The 18,016-nt window shown below is 41.4% G+C and overlaps 1 protein-coding gene across 7 annotated transcripts in view; it reads right to left on the reverse strand.

Annotated features, from left to right (window-relative positions):
- The window catches only part of ATG2B (autophagy related 2B), a 79,543-nt gene that overhangs the window by 40,941 nt on the left and 20,586 nt on the right, over window positions 1–18,016 (reverse strand). For 4 of the 7 annotated variants that reach the window (XM_070065603.1, XM_070065601.1, XM_070065605.1 and 1 more), the window contains 12 exons: window positions 17,142–17,238; window positions 16,437–16,622; window positions 15,120–15,274; window positions 14,925–15,030; window positions 13,109–13,370; window positions 11,474–11,624; window positions 10,591–10,683; window positions 10,258–10,446; window positions 6,396–6,669; window positions 5,809–5,911; window positions 3,713–3,908; window positions 3,283–3,425 (listed from right to left, as the gene is read on the reverse strand). In XM_070065603.1, coding sequence (XP_069921704.1) covers window positions 3,283–3,425; window positions 3,713–3,908; window positions 5,809–5,911; window positions 6,396–6,669; window positions 10,258–10,446; window positions 10,591–10,683; window positions 11,474–11,624; window positions 13,109–13,370; window positions 14,925–15,030; window positions 15,120–15,274; window positions 16,437–16,622; window positions 17,142–17,238 — 1,955 coding nt within the window. The remainder of the gene's footprint in view (window positions 1–3,282; window positions 3,426–3,712; window positions 3,909–5,808; window positions 5,912–6,395; window positions 6,670–10,257; window positions 10,447–10,590; window positions 10,684–11,473; window positions 11,625–13,108; window positions 13,371–14,924; window positions 15,031–15,119; window positions 15,275–16,436; window positions 16,623–17,141; window positions 17,239–18,016) is intronic. The other 3 variants (XM_070065604.1, XM_070065608.1, XM_070065602.1) reach the window with 2 other exon arrangements.

Consider the following 18,016-nt stretch of genomic DNA (forward strand, 5'->3'; position numbering starts at 1 on the left):
GTAGCCGTCTGAGCCCAGCACAGGGGCCCCTGGGAAGGGCTGTGTAGCCATCTGAGCCCAGCACAGGGGCCCCTGGGTAGCCGTCTGAGCCCAGCACAGGGGCCCCTGGGTAGCCGTCTGAGCCCAGCACAGAGCCCCCTGGGAAGGGCTGTGTAGCCATCTGAGCCCAGCACAGGGTCCCCTGGGTAGCCGTCTGAGCCCAGCACAGGGGCCCCTGGGTAGCCGTCTGAGCCCAGCACAGGGGACCCTGGGAAGGGCTGTGTAGCCGTCTGAGCCCAGCACAGGAGCCCTGGGAAGGGGCTGGGTAGCCGTCTGAGCCCAGCACAGGGCCCCCTGGGAAGGGCTGTGTAGCCATCTGAGCCCAGCACAGGGGACCCTGGGAAGGGCTGTGTAGCCGTCTGAGCCCAGCACAGGGGCCCCTGGGAAGGGCTGTGTAGCTGTCTGAGCCCAGCACAGGGCTGTCACACAGCAGTCACTGGGAGCTGAAGGGGAAAGGCCACGTGGATGACTCACATGGAAGCACTGTCCAACAGACTCATCAGATAGCCCAGCATGGACACCAACCACAGCCCTGGCCTCCCTGGAGGATGCTGAGCCAGCACTCATCTGCAACTCCCAGCCAAGAGTCCTCTTGGAAGCACCACTGTGTTAGAGAGAGCAGGGATTCAGGACAGAAAGCTGCCGCACCCAGACGCCTGCGGAGCACAGCTTGCTGCTCCTCGGGCACAGTTCAGCAGCGTAAAGTCAGCCTTGGCTTGAACGCCTATGCACAGGGGGGTGAAGGCAGAAGATGAAGGTTTGCTCAGGAGTGTTCCTCCCCCTTAGTCCCTACAAGCATTCTCTCATCTTCCCAGACTCAGAGAAACTATTATTTTAAATAAAACCTGGAGTTTGTGGCATATGAACTATATAAGTTTCATAAGATTTCACTTCTTTTTCTTATTTATATTTTGATCTAAACACAACTGTGACACCATTAATACTATAAAATATTGCGTGATATTTCTAATGTCAAAAAATAAAACTATGTTTAAGATATTTAAAGACACATCACCGCTGGCGCCGCGGCTCACTAGGCTAATCCTCCACCTTGCGGCACCGGCACATCGGGTTCTAGTCCCAGTCGGGGCGCCGGATTCTGTCCCGGTTGCCCCTCTTCCAGGCCAGCTCTCTGCTGTGGCCAGGGAGTGCAGTGGAGGATGGCCCAAGTGCTTGGGCCCTGCACCCCATGGGAGACCAGGAGAAGCACCTGGCTCCTGCCATCGGATCAGCGCGGCGCGCTGGCTGCAGCGCACCGGCCGCGGCGGCCATTGGAGGGTGAACCAACGGCAAAGGAAGACCTTTCTCTCTGTCTCTCTCTCTCACTGTCCATTCTGCCTGTCAAAAAAAAAAAAAAAAAAAAAAGACATATCACCATGATCCTGTGTCTATAAGACACTAAAAGAATAAACCAGTATTTTAAATCTATAAAGATTTGTTTATAATGCCTATTCATAAATAAAAGATTTAATGGGAATAAAAGGATAAAAGGCCATTGTTAGAACATTCAGAAGACCTTGAAGAGGGTATGAGAACCAGATGGTAGCATAAATATTTATTTCCTGATTTTGGTGGTTAAAGTAAAGTTATATAAAATATTGTTGCTTGGGACCAGCATTGTGGCATAGTGGGTAAAGCCACCCCTGCAATGTTGGTATCCCATATGAGTACTGGTTCAAAACCCGGCAGCAGCACTTCCTAGCCAGCTCCCTGCTAACATGCCTAGGAAAGCAGCAGAAGATGGCCCAAGTGCCTGGGCCCCTGCACCCACATGGGAGACCCAGATGAAGCTCCAGGCTCCTGGCTTTGGCCTGGCCCAGCCCTAGCTGTTGTGACCATGTGGAGAGTGAAACAACAGATGGAGTCTCTCTCTCTCTCTCTTTCTCTAACTCAGCCTTTCAAATAAATAAATAAATCTTCAAAAAAAAAAAACATGCTGTTGTTTGTAGGAAATACATACTCAGGTACTCAAGGTTAAAGGGGCATCAGATCAACAACTTATCTCTAATAGTCTGGGTGGCAGAATGCTCTCTGTACTGTATTTGCAAATTTTCTCTAAGAATATCTGAGAAAGTTTCAAATAATATTAATTTGAAAATATAAATCCAAATAAGGAACAAAGAATTCACATCCTGAGGAAGCTAGACATGAAATCTATATGATACATATACATCTGTATGGAACGCTTCCATAATTATTTAACTCCAGAGGCCTGAGAGAATGGGAAGTGGGCAGAATAAGATGGAACAGGAATTTTCTCAAACATTCCCCATTTAACCAATCGCCCAGGTCAGCAGACATTCAAGCACCCTGAATTCAGCACTCAGCTCCCCAGTTAACCCCTCGCCAACTAGCATGCCAACTGCTTACTGCAGTGGACTGCTCTCTCGCACACCTGAGAACTGCTCCCATCAGCGGAGTCACATGCTTCATATATTCACCAAGGGTCACTTTTGTTTGGTCTCAAATCTGCTTGTATGTTATTCTAAGTACAATTTAATTAAATACTGTGATAACTGATTAATTTCAAGTATCCAGGCTGGGGTGAAAAACTAATCTTAAAAACCTACAAGCATTCTGCTCTGAATGCTTTGAAAATTTTTTTCACTCTACTTTAAAGAATCTAGAACTAAAAACTAAAGACAATGCCTTCTGAGTATAATTGATGACACCACACACACACACACACACACAAAAAAAAAAAGAGAGAGAGAGAGAGACAAGGTCTAAATACAATCAGTTAGTGGTTCATCCTCAATGAAAAGGCCTTGGCCTATACCTTAACACAAATTTGTAAGTTAGAATTTAGAATTTCAACATGATCCCTTTTTGAATTCTGAGAAAAGATTCTCCTTGTACATCTGACTCTAGGATTCCGATTCTACTCCAATATCTGCTGGCCTATATACAGATATCTACTAACTCTTTTTATATCACTTCTCACAAAGAAAAGGTGGTATTTACTGCTGTGCAGTAAGTTGACACAAAACAATAAACCAACTGAGGACATAAGCATCTCACATACCAGTAACTCAGACACCACACCCTGGTTAGAAACCCTGCTATGACAAAGCAAACAATAATGGCAATAGTTCTAGGGTCACCATCAACACCATACAAAGCACATGGAGATGCTGGACAAAGAGTAAAGCAACGCAAGAAGGGGGGCCGGGGGGAAGGGGCGGGAGGCAGCTAGGCAGAAAGCCAGATTCCAAGAGTTCAGCTGCATGTGTTTACACTCACCTATTATAAAGCTTCTCATAAAAGCCTTTATTAGGCAGTGTCATGTGAATGTTTGGGAACGTCAGCTCCAGCACGTAGTGAGAATTGCTGATCGCTTTGTCCTGAAACTCTGTCATTTCTACAGGGTCTCCAGGCATCACCATCTAAAACATAACGGTTCAGTGCAAAAAAAGGCATCGAATAACCATCCTGTTTAAAATAGTGGAAGCACCATAGGACTTGGTACAGAGTAAACAAATAAGCACAGAACATTTAAGCAGGGAAAATACACATAAAGAAAAAAAATTAGATATCCAACCCTGGAGTTAAAAATCCAGCAAAAATAATAGAATATAAAATAATATAAAGCATTTTTCAAAGATAAAGAACACCACTGCTACATGACAGAGGGCACAGTTTCCCTTGTTACTTGTCCACGTTTTCATTCTACCTGCTCGTTCTCAAACATCACTCTCCGAGAAGAGAAAGGAGACGGGGCTGGTCGCCTCAGATCACAGACATCCTTCAGGGAGTGTGCGCCGCCCTCCTCTTCCTCCTGGTAGTGACCATCATGCTCCTCTTCTTCCTCAGCTGCTATTCTCTCCAAAATGGAGTGCATGGCAGGTGGGCTGATTTTCAATACTATTCTGATAGCAAAGACAAGAAAGGAAGATCGAGAGCTAAGTAGAGACGGCAAATCTTCAACTTGGGTGCAAATTAACAAAAAGATCAGGATTAAACTTCTCTACAAAATCTACTTAGGTCTGACGTGACGACTTATGACCATGTTGTAACTTCAGTGAACTGAAAGCAATAAAGGCATTAACATTTTATAGTTAAGTAACAGAAAGCCTGATAAAATATGATAGCTAGTTAACTCTACCCAAGAATTCTAGTTTTCATCATTGAACCAAATCTCAGTCTCTTGCTATAATGGAGGACTTGTCTAAGAAGTCTCATGTTACACAAATTGTTCAAGTGGAAAAAAAGACAAACTGATTAGGAACGCAAAGGGACTTCAATCAGCTTGTGGAAAATGGAATTAAAAGATAAGTTTATTTTGGTGCATAAAAACTGAAATCCATGCATATGAGAGGTCTTTAAAAATTCTGTGGAAAACATATGAAAAACCGAATGACAATAATGCTATCTTTTGCTGCAGAAATTTCAATAATACAGGGTAACTGCTACTGTTTTGTAGGTGCAAACTCAGCACCACAGAGCTAAGGCAGCCTTTGACCACAACACAAGCTCATGAACTTTAGATCAAGAGCAGAGTTACATTCCTTTCCTGATCTTCTGCAGAACACCACTGACACAGGCCTTGCATTCTCCATTATTATGATGTGGCACGAACAGGTGTGTGGTATGCACACTGACCCCAGGTCAGTAGGTGGCGCCACTCTGTCTAGTGCACCGTCACAAACCGCTTTCTGGTGTACAGTCATCCTGATGTAAACTGTGCTTCAGGACACCTCCTGGATGCACATTCGATTCTCATGAAGACCCATGTTCATTTTCAAGCACGGATCGCCAACGCCTGTCTACACGTACCAAGGAGGAGGCTGGCAGAAAATGCCTCACACAGGATCATTTTCAAGATCACTGAGCCTTCAAATACTCAATTTTCCATATAACAATGGATCTTTATTTTAAGTAAATGAAGTTCTCTTAAATATGACCCAAGCCCCCCGTCAAGCTAATAGAATTTAAGAAATGATTTCTCTGCTTGAGAAATCCTGGAGCAGCTGGGCTTTGAGAAATAGTGAAATTACCTGGCGCCAGGGCCCTATCCCAAAATGTCAGGGTGGGGCTCAAGATTCCATTGTAAGTGCTCCCCAGATTTGAACAATTCTGTCCAAAAGCAATCGATGACTGCAACATTCACTTGACAATTAGCAATGGTACACTGTGACACCTCCTCTGCTGTAGCCTTGAAGTTATTTTAATAAGGAGATTCTCTTGTCCCTCTACAAAGACTAGATAGCTCAAGATAAAAAAATACATTTTAGGAGCCAGCACTGTGGGGTAGCAGGTAAAGCCACTGCCTGCAGTGCCAGCATGCCATATGGCAACCTGTTCAAGTCCTGGCTGCTCCACTTCCAATCCAGCTCTCTGCTATGGCCTGGGAAAGCAGTAGAAGATGGCCCAAGTCCTCGGGCCACTGAACCCATGTGGGAGACCTGGAAGAAGCTCCTGGCTTCAAATCAGCCCAGCTCCAACCATTGTGGCCATTTAGGGAGTGAACCAGCAGATGGAAGATCTCTCTCTCTCTCTCTGCCTCTGCCTTTCAAATAAAATAAAAAATAAATATTTAAAAAAAGAACACATTTATATTTCATTCTACCTCTTACAATATCTAACATATACCTTTCAGAGAGTAACATTCAATATTAATTTTTTATTTGATTTGTCTTTCTCTGGATTTTCTCATCAAGGCTAGACATCTGGGGCATAAATGTAGTAGCCAAAATGTTTGTTAAAAGGACCAAAGCATTTTATTTTTAAAAAGAAAACTCTATGAGAGCTATACATCTTCCTACTCACCGTGGCCAGTCAAAGTCATCTGCTGACGCTGTATCTCCATCCACCCCACTAGACGCCTGGAGAAACTGGACACATGGTTCTCCTTTCTCTTCCTGGAATGACCCTGATAAAACAAGACCCATTTACTGAGGGGCATGCCTTCTCTAGTGCCAAGAGAAAAGATCTTTCTTCTCATAGTGGCATTCAGTGGTTTCTGGCTACTATCAGCCAGAGCAAGTTACGTGGTAGGTAATAAAAATATAGGCCAAGCACTACATTTCCCTGCAGAAAATAAGTCTTTACACAAAGTGAACAAACTGCCATGCTTAGAAGAGTTCTTAAAAACTGACACAAAATACACATGTAACAAAACATCACGTGGTACCCCACAAAACGTACAAGCTTATGTCAGAAAACAGTACGTTTTTCAAAGACTGACTGTATCACATATGAGAAAAATCCCACATATAGTGAGGAAACACTTTGTGCTCTTGCTTTCTAACACGGCTCTGTGTGCTCGGGCTGTCTCACACGTCTGTGATACAGGCTGCAGGAGCAGCTGTTTGCATCTAGTCTGGCTCCTTCTTTCGCAGGCACATCAGTCTTACCAAAGAGTTCTCTAAAGGTAAGTTCCAATTTAATTTGTTCTGGAGCTGATCCTCCTATAAATTCCGTCTTAAATTCTAGATCTGTGAATGCCAAGTGAAGGATCTCCTTCTGAAGAGACTTCTTAAACCACGGGCCTCTCTCTTGATCTGATCGAAGATCAGGTATTGGGAAGCGAACAGAAAGATTCAGTGCTGGTGTGGCGACTTGCACCGATATCCGCCAGTCTGCAGGATTATGTGAGTCATCTAGAAATACTTCAGTAAAAGCCTTGTGCTAAAACACAAAACATGAACAATATGCCCACATATTGATATAAATAAGCACAAATGCATTCGTATTCAACACTGCAGTATGTACAATCACTAGTTCCCCATTTGGTACAAATAATACATTAAAATACAACTGAAATTAATTACAACCATAATAAGTTATAACCAAGTTAATTACAACCATATTAATTAATTAATACAACTATGAGCAGAAGCTAGAACTGCTAGTAAAGTTAAACCTTGATATTAAAAAAACTAAACCAATCTAAAGACAAAAGCACTATAGATGTGTACACATCTTACTATAAACTAGAAAAGGAATAATATATAAATTAGTCTAAGTAACTTCCTTCAAGTTGCTATCCAACATAAAGTAAGATCTCATTACATAGCTCTTAGTACCCAAAATGTGCGCACTGCTTATCCAAAGCCAAGTATGGTAAGAGGCTCAAAGAACATGCCAAGAAGTCCATCTTCAATTTTTCTCCAAACATACTGACACTAACAACGCCTTAGTCTACTGCAGGTTTATCAGTCCTCAATTTCTTGAATCAGTCTCTAATTGCCTAGATTAGAAAGTTCCCCTCTTATGCTAGACTTGGATTTTTTTTTTTTAAAAAAACTTATTTATTCATTTGAAAGGCAGAGTGACGCAGAGAGAGAGAGAAATAATCCATCTGCTAGTTGACTCCCCAAATGGCCACAACAGCTAGCGCTGGGCCAGCCTGAAGTCCCAGGAGCCTGGAACTCTAACTGGGTCTCCCACATGGATAGCAAGAACGCAAGCATTTGGGTCATCCTCCACTGCTTTCTCAGGAGCATTAGCAGGGAGTTGGATCAGAAGTGGAGCAACTGGGGGCCGGCACTGTGGCACACAGAGTAAAGCCACCGCCTGAAGCACCAGCATCTCATATGGGTACCAGTTTGAGTCCCGGCTGCTCCACTTCCGATCCAGCTCTCTGCTGCGGTCTGGGAAAGCAGTGGAAGATGGCCCAGGTCCCTGGGCCCCTGCATGCACATGGGAGACCTGGAAGAAGCTCCTGGCTCCTGGCTTCAGATCAGCATAGCTCCGGCCGTTGCGGCCACTGGGGAGTGAACCAGTGGATAGAAGATCTATCTCTCTCTCTCTCTCTCCCTGGCTCTCTTTCTGTAATTCTGCCTTTCAAATAAATAAATACATCTTTAAGAAAAAAAGAAAAAAAAATGCAGCAACTGGAACTCAAACCAGAGCACAATGGGATGTTGGTGATGCAGGAGGCAGCTTACCCAGTGACCCCACACCAGCCTCTAGACGTGGGTTCTTACCATCTATCCCACACCTCCCCTGCTTAACTTTCAAGTACTAATCCTCACTCTCGGGCAAAACAGCTCAAGAGATTAAACCAGCATGTCTAATACATCTCTGGAAAACAGCAAAAAGACTAGTCTACAGAATTTAAAGTAACTAACTGGGGATGGAAGAAAATAAAGAATTTATTTAATAATTTATTGTGAATTCTCATACAGAGAAAGCAAAAAATATATTTTTTTCTGTTTTAACAGTCCTACTGCCCCCTCCAGTCCCCAAATTCCTAACTGACGTCCTGCAAATCTGACTGCATGATGTGCTTAGGAAAGTTCACAAGCGCCAGATCTGAGTAAAAGTGACAGAATGTGACAGTCAACGTAGTACTTTCGCATTTTCAAAAGTGCATTCTGTATTTTTGGGCTACATTTTAGGTGGTCTATTAAATGTGAGTGAATAAAAGGTGAAGATTATAGTCATATTTTTTAAATTGAAATTAACACAGAAAAGTCAAAGAAGCTAAACTCCACTATAACAATCAATGTTAACAAATGCATATTTCTACCCATTATTTTCCTCTACATAAATGTTATTAAGTGTACATGAAGGGGCCGGTGCTGTGGCATAGCAGGTAAAGCCACTGCCCACAATGTCTACATCTCATATGAGCGCCGGTTCGAGTCCCGGCTGCTCCACTTCTGATCCAGCTCTCTGCTATGGCCTGGGAAAGCAGCAGAGAATGGCCCAAGTCATCTTTCTGCATGGGAGACCCAGAAGAAGCTCCAGGCTTCTGGCTTCAGATCAGTGCCGTTCTGCCATTGTGGTCATCTGGGGAGCAAGCCAGCAGATGGAAGTGTGTCTCTGTCTCTGTCTCTCTCTCTCTCTCTGCCTCTGGCTCCCTGTAACCCTTTCAAATAAATAAATACATCTTTTTTTTAAAAAGTGTACATGAAAATTATTCTACTTTTTCACTTAATACCCCTTGATGAGCCTTCTCCATGGTGCTACACTATCTTGACAGTCATCATTTAAAATGGCTGCAGAGGGGCAAGTGTTGTGGCACAGCAGATTAAACCACCACTTGAGATGCCAGCATCCTGTAACAGTGTGTCAGTTTAAGTCCTGGTTGCTCTGCTTACAACCCAGCTTCCTACTCATGTGCATGGGAAAGCAGCTGATGATGACCCAGTGTTTCAGTCCCTACACCCATGGAGGAGGCCAGGATGAACTTCCTGGCTGGCTGGCTGGCTGTGTGCTGCAGGTCCGCCCAACCCTGGGTGTTGTAGACAACTGGGGAATGAATCAGCAGATGCAAGATTGATCTTTCTGTCTCTCCCTCTCTGTTACTCTGCCTTTCAAATAAATGAATAAATCTTTAAATAGTAAACAAAATGGCTGCATAAAATGTTATTTAGCTAATATATTTCAAACTTTATTTAGCTAATCTACTTCAAGATACAAAAGATGTCTCCATTCTTCCAATATTACAAATAATGCCATTCTAAGGACATCTCAATTCTGAGTCGCTAAGCTACCCAAATTCTAGGTCATAAGACACAGTAAGATGTGTTCTGTGATATTTTTATAAAATTAGCATCCAATAAGTAATCACAGAAATCATAGAAAATTATGGTATGTAATTTTTTCCTCTTTAAGGTTATGATGTAATTATTAAATATATCTACAATTATTATTTTTAAAATACTGATATTTGGAATTGAATAGCTGTATATGGCTAAAGAGGGTCCAAAGAATGGAATTCTCCCTATTTAATCACTTTGAAGTGTATAGCTAGCATTTTTTTTTAGTTTTGTTCTGAAAGCTTTACAAAGAATTATATTAGGCATTTTATCATCCTTTTAACTTTAGTTTGCATGCATTTTCTTGTGTAGATTTGAAAATTGTATACCAGTTTTTCTGAATACTCTAAGATAAACTGCACTTTTTAAAGAAAAAAATTAAAGATAATAAAATATATATTGTAAAGAAGGGGTACCAAGAAATTTATATAACACCTTGAAAAAGATGGTTTATGCTATTAGCAAAATGCCCTTATGTTAGGAAGCTGTCCATGTGCTCTATTGAAATAGAACAGTAGTGAATGTTCTACACAGATGCACAGACAATGTCCTATTTATTTAAAGATAATTGGGGGAACAGAGAAATAAATACATGGAATATTATTATTAGAATATTTACTTATATTAACAATATTTCTGTTCTTTTATATAGTGGCTGATACATAATGTGGTAAAATAAATGTAAATTGCTTAAACTAAAAAAAAGTATAAGTTTCTGAATACTTACCAGACTAATATGCTTATTGTATGAAGTATACATGTGAGATGCCATCATTTCTACCGTAGTAAGTTTTTGTGGTTGAAGCAAGGAATTTAACCTGTCCACAATACTGATATCCAGTTCACAACATACTGGATTTAATTTAATTTGTAATTCTGCCTTCTGAGGAACTGAACTAAGCCTTGCTTGACTACCCTTAAAACAAAAAAAAAAGAGAGAGAAAGAGAGAGAGAGAAAGCATCAACAATCACCAACAGTACAATAAAAATTGGGCTAAATTCTTACTGTGACAAAACAGACATCGAACAAGCAGGTGGTGACCACACAGTGAGCTCTCACCTGGGGTCCTCTGGTCTCACAGTGCTTGTAATGAAGCTGAAGACACGCAAGGGCATGGGCGTCAGCTCCTTCTTTGGAATGGAACGTCAAAAGCTTAAAAATAAAGATAATTTAAAGGTCAGCTATTTCTTTTCTTTTTTTTTTTTTTTTTTTTTTTTGACAGGCAGAGTGGACAGTGAGAGAGAGAGAGACAGAGAAAAAGGTCTTCCTTTTGCCGTTGGTTCACCCTCCAATGGCCACCGCGGCCGGCGCGCTGCGGCCGGCGCACCGCACTGATCCGATGGCAGGAGCCAGGAGCCAGGTGCTTTTCCTGGTCTCCCACGCAGGTGCAGGGCCCAAGCACCTGGGCCATCCTCCACTGCACTCCCTGGCCACAGCAGAGGGCTGGCCTGGAAGAGGGGCAACCGGGACAGAATCCGGCGCCCCGACCGGGACTAGAACCTGGTGTGCCGGCGCCGCTAGGTGGAGGATTAGCCTAGTGAGCCGTGGCGCCGGCAAAGGTCAGCTATTTCTTTTAAAGATTTATTTATTTATTTGAAAGGCAGAGTAACAGAGAGGCAGAGGCAGAATGAGAGAAAGAGAGGTCCTCCAGCCCTTGGTTCACTCCCCAGATGGCCACCACAGTCGGACCTGGGCTGATCCAAAGCCAGGAGTGAGGAACTTTTTCCCGGTCTCCCACATAGGTGTAGAGGCTTGGCCAAGCACTTGGGCCATCTGCTACTCTTTCCCAGGCCACAGCAGAGAGCTGGATCAGAAGTGGAACAGCTGAGACTTGAACTGGTATCCACATGGAATGCCAGAATTGCAGGCAACAGCTTTATCTGCTAAGCCACAACGCCAGCCCCTCTTACAATTCTTAAAAAGTCAAAATATCCATACTCACCTCTGTATAGTGAGGAGGAACAGAATGAAAATCACTTGGAAACAGGCACTCCAAAAACTCCATTTGCCCAATGGAAACATCAGTACTAAAATAACGGGAAGCTGATCTTTGTCTTTGTTCATAGGATATTTTGATTCCAGTACCTATAAACCTATTATTAAAAATACAGCATTAAAGAGTGTCCATATACTCCACATAAATCTAGATTTAAAAATGTATCAAAAAAAAAAAAACAGTGCACAGTATTAAAAGTGTCTAACAATTACGTACTTACTTTGACAAGTAAGGTTGTTAGCAGTAACTATTACTCCTAAAGACATCAACCAGAAAGACTGATTCAAATTTCCCACTCCCTGACATAAAATATTAAGTTCTATTAATGGGAAATTTTCCAGAATATATTTATTTCCAACACTGCTCTTCCTTCTTCCACTTCTAAAATCTTTTAAGCTTGTTATATAATTATATTTAAAATTAAATAGTCTCTTATAATTAACCTAAACCATCATGGAATATTTCTAATACTTGAGTTGGTAAGGTCCAAGTAAAGTCTACCTCTAGTTTCTGTTGATTTTGTCATATTTTCTTCTGGCACATATTTGAAATCTTGTCAAAAATAGGAAGAAAAATGTTTTTATCATTTGATTGTAATTACTACAGTTTCTTTTGGCAAGTGTCAAAACTACTTCAGATACTAATTTTTTATTTATTTATTTATTTATTTATTTGACAGGTAGAGTTACAGACAGTGAGAGAGACAGTGAGAAAGGTCTTCCTTTCGTTGGTTCACTCCCCAAATGGCTGCCACAGCCGGCACTGCGCCGATCTGAAGCCAGGAACCAGGTGTTTCTTCCTGGTCTCCCATGCGGGTGCAGGGGCCCAAGCCCTTGAGCTATCCTTCACTGCTTTCCCAGGCCACAGCAGAGAGCTGGACTGGAAGAGGAGCAACCAAGACTAGAACTGGCACACATAGGGGATGCCAGCGCTGCAGGCAGAGGATTAACCTAGTGCGCCATGGTGCCAGCCCCCAGATACTAATTTTAATACTTAAAAAAAAGTTCAAAATAAAATTCCAAGATATTTTTTAAAAATTGATATATGTGTCTCAACCATTATATAAACTAACACATCACTCACAATTTACAGATCATTTTCATATTAAAATAAACAGTATTTGCATGGTAACAGTACTAACAAATTCAGTTAGCTCACGTATTATAACTCAAGCCATGATAACAGGTCATTGGCTATTTGGACAGCTTTGCTGCTTTCTGGTTTTGTTTTTGAAGCCTTAGTTGCCAGGCATTATCCAAGCTGAGGCGGTAAGAACCACTTTCATGATCAATGGTGTCAGTAGCAATGATGGCAAAATGTGGTAAAACCAGTATGACCAGCAAGGCAAGGCGCTGAAGAGATGATTTTGTAAGACTATCCCAGCTTATATCTGAACTTTTTGTGTGCCAAACACCATGAATGAGACAAACTAAACGTCTCTGTAGCACTGCAAGAAACGCTCACTCATTCTACTCATTTACAAATAAAATGTGAATCAGAAAATAAAAGTAGATAGGCAGAGGAAGATCAAAGCCTACAACTAGTTCTTTCTCAAGGACTACGAATAAATCTAAAGTTTACCGAAGGTGATCGTGTGAGCAAGCTTCTGCAAACACTGCCCGGAAGGACTTAAAGTCCTCTGCTGAAAATCCTTCTGGATCGATCTTCTCTATACAAGTGAAGAAAGCTATCGCCATGGATGTCAAGGGGTTAAGCTTCGAGGCCGTCTCCGGTGGAGACAGAGGATCAATGTGAAGCACAGAGACTGAGAGAGCTCCCACAGCCAGTCTGAAAATAAGCTCAGGCCTGGATTCGTCCACCGAAACAGACCTTGAAGGAAGAGCTGAAAAACATGTGGTAAGTATATAGTCACAAACTTTAATACTTAAGACTCATCTACATACCAAAATTTACTCATGCACTAGCTTTAAAAAACAGGTGATTTCACAATAGTTTTGAATATTAAATAATTAAAGCAAAATAAACTGTTATCTTACTGCATGTTTTATCCATGATCCTTGATATCTGAAGTATATAAGAGTATGTTACATATGAACAAAGCTTTTGCATTAATAAAACCATATTGGACAAATAAACATTAATCAAAAGTTGTTCACCAAATTTTCCTCTAAGCCCTGTGTTTATTTCAATCAAATTTTGCATAGATGAAAGAAAGCTGAGGTTCTCTTTCAAAAGATACATAAATAGTAATACAAAAACTGAGACAACTAAACGACATTAATGATCATAAGAAACTAGTGGTATACTTTCCCACTTCAATATTTATGTATTTAAATTCAATAAATGAGCTACTATTATAAAAACACCTCTCAGGAAACTGTTCAACAATGCTTCATTTTTCTTTCCAGACTTTGTTAAATGACCTTGTTAAATGACCTAACCCAACCCCACTCCCCCTCAAAAAAAGGATGGGAAAGAAAAGAAGCAGAACGGGGGCCAGTGCTGAGGTGCAGTAGGTTAAGCCTCCACCTGCAGTGCCAGCATCCCATGTGGGCACTGGTTCAAGTCCTGGCTGCTCCACTTCCAATCCAGCTCTCAGCTGATGGCCTGGAAAAGCGGTGGAGGATGGCCCAGTGCTTGGGCCCCTGCACCCACATGGGAGACCAGGAGAAACTCCTGGCTCTGGCTGTTGCGGCAATTTGGGGAGTGAAGCAGCGGATGGAAGACCTCACTGTCTCTCCCTCTCTCTCTCTGTAACACTGCCTCTCAAATAAATAATCTTTAAAAAAAAAAAAAGAAGAAGAAGAAGAAGAAAAAGAAAAGCAGAATGACACTTTTTTTTTTTTTTGATAGGCAGAATTAGGGACAGTGAGAGAGAGAGACAGAGAGAAAGGTCTTTCTTCCATTGGTTCACCCCACAAATGGCCGCTATAGCCGGCGTGCTGCGCCAATCTGAAGCCAGGAGCCAGGTGCTTCCTCCTGGTCTCCCATGCAGGTGCAGGGCCCAAGCACCTGGACCATCCTCCACTGAGAATGGCACTTTTTAAAAGGAACAATTTAGGCCGGCGCCGCAGCTCAGTAGGCTAATCCTCCGCCTGCAGCGCCGGAACACCGGGTTCTAGTCCCGGTCAGGGTACCGGATTCTGTCCCGGTTGCCCCTCTTCCAGTCCAGCTCTCTGCTGTGGCACGGGAGTGCAGTGGAGGATGGCCCAGGTGCTTGGGCCCTGCACCCCATGGGAGACCAGGAGAAGCACCTGGCTCCTGCCTTCGGATAGGCGCGGTGCGCTGGCCACAGCAGCCATTGGAGGGTGAACCAACGGCAAAAGGAAGACCTTTCTCTCTGTCTCTCTTTCTCTCACTGTCCACTCTGCCTGTCAAAAAAAATTTAAAAAGGAACAATTTATTCTAGCTTTTAAAATGCCTTCTATTTACTTACCAGTCTTCTGTAAAGACGCTGGATGCACGAGGTTGGACGGAAACGTCGACCCTCTTACTGGCTGTTCTTTACGATGATCAAGGAATTCTCCCCAAGTTGGCTGAAGCTGTAAAAGCCAGTTTTTAAAAGCACATGAATAAAGTGCAAAATTTCAGAAGCAACTTTTCCAGACTGAACAAAAATGAAATGCTCTACCACAGTAGCACTCAGCGGCGATCCTGCTGGGGTGTTCGTGTAAGTGCCAGGCAAGGATGACTCCAGGTCCATGGTTGGGGGGTCCCCAAGGGGTGGAAGAGAAGAGAGGCTATGAGACATGTCCATATCAGCCATGGAGAAGAAAACGTCTTCTTCTAGAGAGAAGTAAACCCTGTCACTTATCTTGTAATTCCACCAAGTCGTTAAATAAGTTAATACAGGTTAACATAATTTCTTCCTTCAGGTGATTTGAATAGAGTGACGCCACAAATTTTATGACTTCCAATGGGGCAATCTATTTGAATCTAATTTATTAATGACATAGTAAGAACTCAACTGAATACAAGAGTTAACAAAAGGTTAAGCTATCCTACTGATGTCCTGGGTCTTTTTAATAGAAACAGTCTTCAAAAAGAATTTTAAAATTTAGTTTATTATGGTGCAAAAATTTGAATTTATACATATGAAGTTTTCAAAAAGTTCTTGAAAAATACATGAGAAAGCTATGCATGAATTTCAAAAATGTTTTGCACCAAAATAAACTCTTAATTTCATTTCCAATAAACTCGTTGAAGCACCCTTGTATTTGACATGTAGGATTACATGGTATACTTTTAAAGTATCATCTGACAACTTAAAAGTTAAAATCCAGATTTTAAAGTAATATATATTACAATCTCCGGTTTCAATAGGCATACCTATTTCTTAAAAAGCCAAAGGAAACACTCAGAATTTTGTATTTCAGCTTCTTCTTTTTGGAGACTATCTACCCTCACACAAAACAAGTTTTCTAAAGCCACAATTTCTGGAGCAGGCTTCAGTTTTTTATCTGGTTTAACATTCCGTAATTAAATTGCTTGTTATTACTTATGGTTTTAGTCCTTATCCATTCTGAAACACTTTTGTAAAGTAATCTAGGTAAAGATCATATTTACATATGATTGATGGGAAGAATAAGAACTAATGGAAAGAAAAGCTTCCTATTTAAAGGAATCATCTGTAAATTACTATGTGAATAAAAATTTGGCAAAATGAATAATTAGTCCTAATACCTGTCATGTAAATCTACATTTTCATAAAATGATTTTCCTAAGAATAAATCATCATTTACAAAATAAAACCACACAATCAAAATGATACTACAGCAATCATGTGTTGATGTATCACTATAATTCTGTGGTTAGATAAACTCACAAATGACAGTTTTCTTAAGAGTACGGATCTTTGGTTCTTTCACTGCTAAACTCCTTTCCACAGATGCCAAAATGAAGGTTATGATAACGTACGACTCTGGTGTCAACCATTTGCATTGCTTACCACGGCTAGATGGCGTACGAGCCGTTTCTGTCTCATAAAAGCTTTGCTCTGAAGATACACCCACAGAGAGGGAATCTTTTCTCAAATAATACCGGTTTAATTCCATCTGAATTCGATACTCGTCTTCCTGCTGCATAGGTCGATTTTTCCTATCTTTATTAGCTAACCCTATTTTGCTAGAATTTTCTACAAGTATACAAAAGGAAAGCAAAACAGTAATTAAATTTGGAGTTAATTAAGTTATTTCTCTACCAAAACCCTCTTATCCAATACCAATGGCAACTTAACATCCTAGTCAGTGCAAAACCACCATTATCTAATATCAGTCAGAGATTTAAGCATAGCTACAAGCAATAGCCACGGATCACAAAATCTTACCTCTGACAGATGTGAGTCATTTAAGGTATTTTCAAATGTATGCTACCTACTTTTGTTCGAGAATACTTTCTCATTTACATGAAGTACTATCCCCCAGCCCAAGAAATAAGTCAGAACAATAATGTGACACAAATAATATCAATGCAAATTTGTGTAATGATAACACAATTAAAAGGACCCATTCAAATAGTTAGATTCTTATTTACAAAATATTACTTTCATATACTCAAAAAATAATAGACTTTCCTACATATGTTACGTATTTTAATATTTTAATTTAAAACTTTAAAGAAATTAAAATAATAATAATAACAGACTTATACTTGCCTGGTCCAGCAACAGCTGCTAACATATCCAAAAGCAAGTGCACCTGTCTTGGTGACAGGAACAGATGAATAGAGTCTATCTGTCCATCAACATCCAACTTAAAAAGCAAAAAAAAAAACTATTTAGGGTGAGCATGCTTTATAAGCTCATCACCTTAAAATTCAATATATTTTAAGCACAGAGATAGAATGCAAAATCTTTAGTCTCAAATTCCTTAGCCCAAAATCCTTTCTACCAATCACAATGTTCATGAAAACACTGAAAGGCTGCCAAACTGTTGTTACAAGAGAAAAATCCTCCCAAGAAACTGCATGTCGGCAAGTCTAATGTCTGCTGTCTCTAAGTCTTCAGGGTAGTTAAGATACTTGAACGGCTTTAAGACCTGGTGTCCAACAGGAACGGGAAAGTAGCAGTATATTCACTGACTCTCTAGTCTTAAAATCACATCCTTCCAGCCCCACTCAAACCAGGGCAAACAGCGGGCTTTCCTAAGCCTGCCGCCGGCCATGCCGTCGATCACCTGCGGGCACTCGCCAGCCACTGCGTGCTTGTTCACCACGCCCTCTCCTCGTGGGCAAGGGGAAGCCACAGCAGAGATGCAGACAGATGATGTTTCTCTTTCCCAATTCTCTGTTCATATTTACTTCTAGAAATAAAAGCTCATCCCACTCTTCTCCTGACTCCTTTGAGGGATACTGACAAAAGCAATGACTGCCCTCTATATAATATCCAAGCTGAATATCCCAGCCTTTCTTTTCATGTTCCTCCTCTTAGCTCTATTCTACTAACACTAACTCCTATTATCTTCACGTCATTTTGCAAGTGCTGAGTAATTCAGCTCATAAATCACATTCACATTTGGAAAACAGGTTCAT

This window comes from Oryctolagus cuniculus, chromosome 20 (assembly GCF_964237555.1).
Source record: "Oryctolagus cuniculus chromosome 20, mOryCun1.1, whole genome shotgun sequence".
Lineage (NCBI taxonomy): Eukaryota > Metazoa > Chordata > Mammalia > Lagomorpha > Leporidae > Oryctolagus > Oryctolagus cuniculus.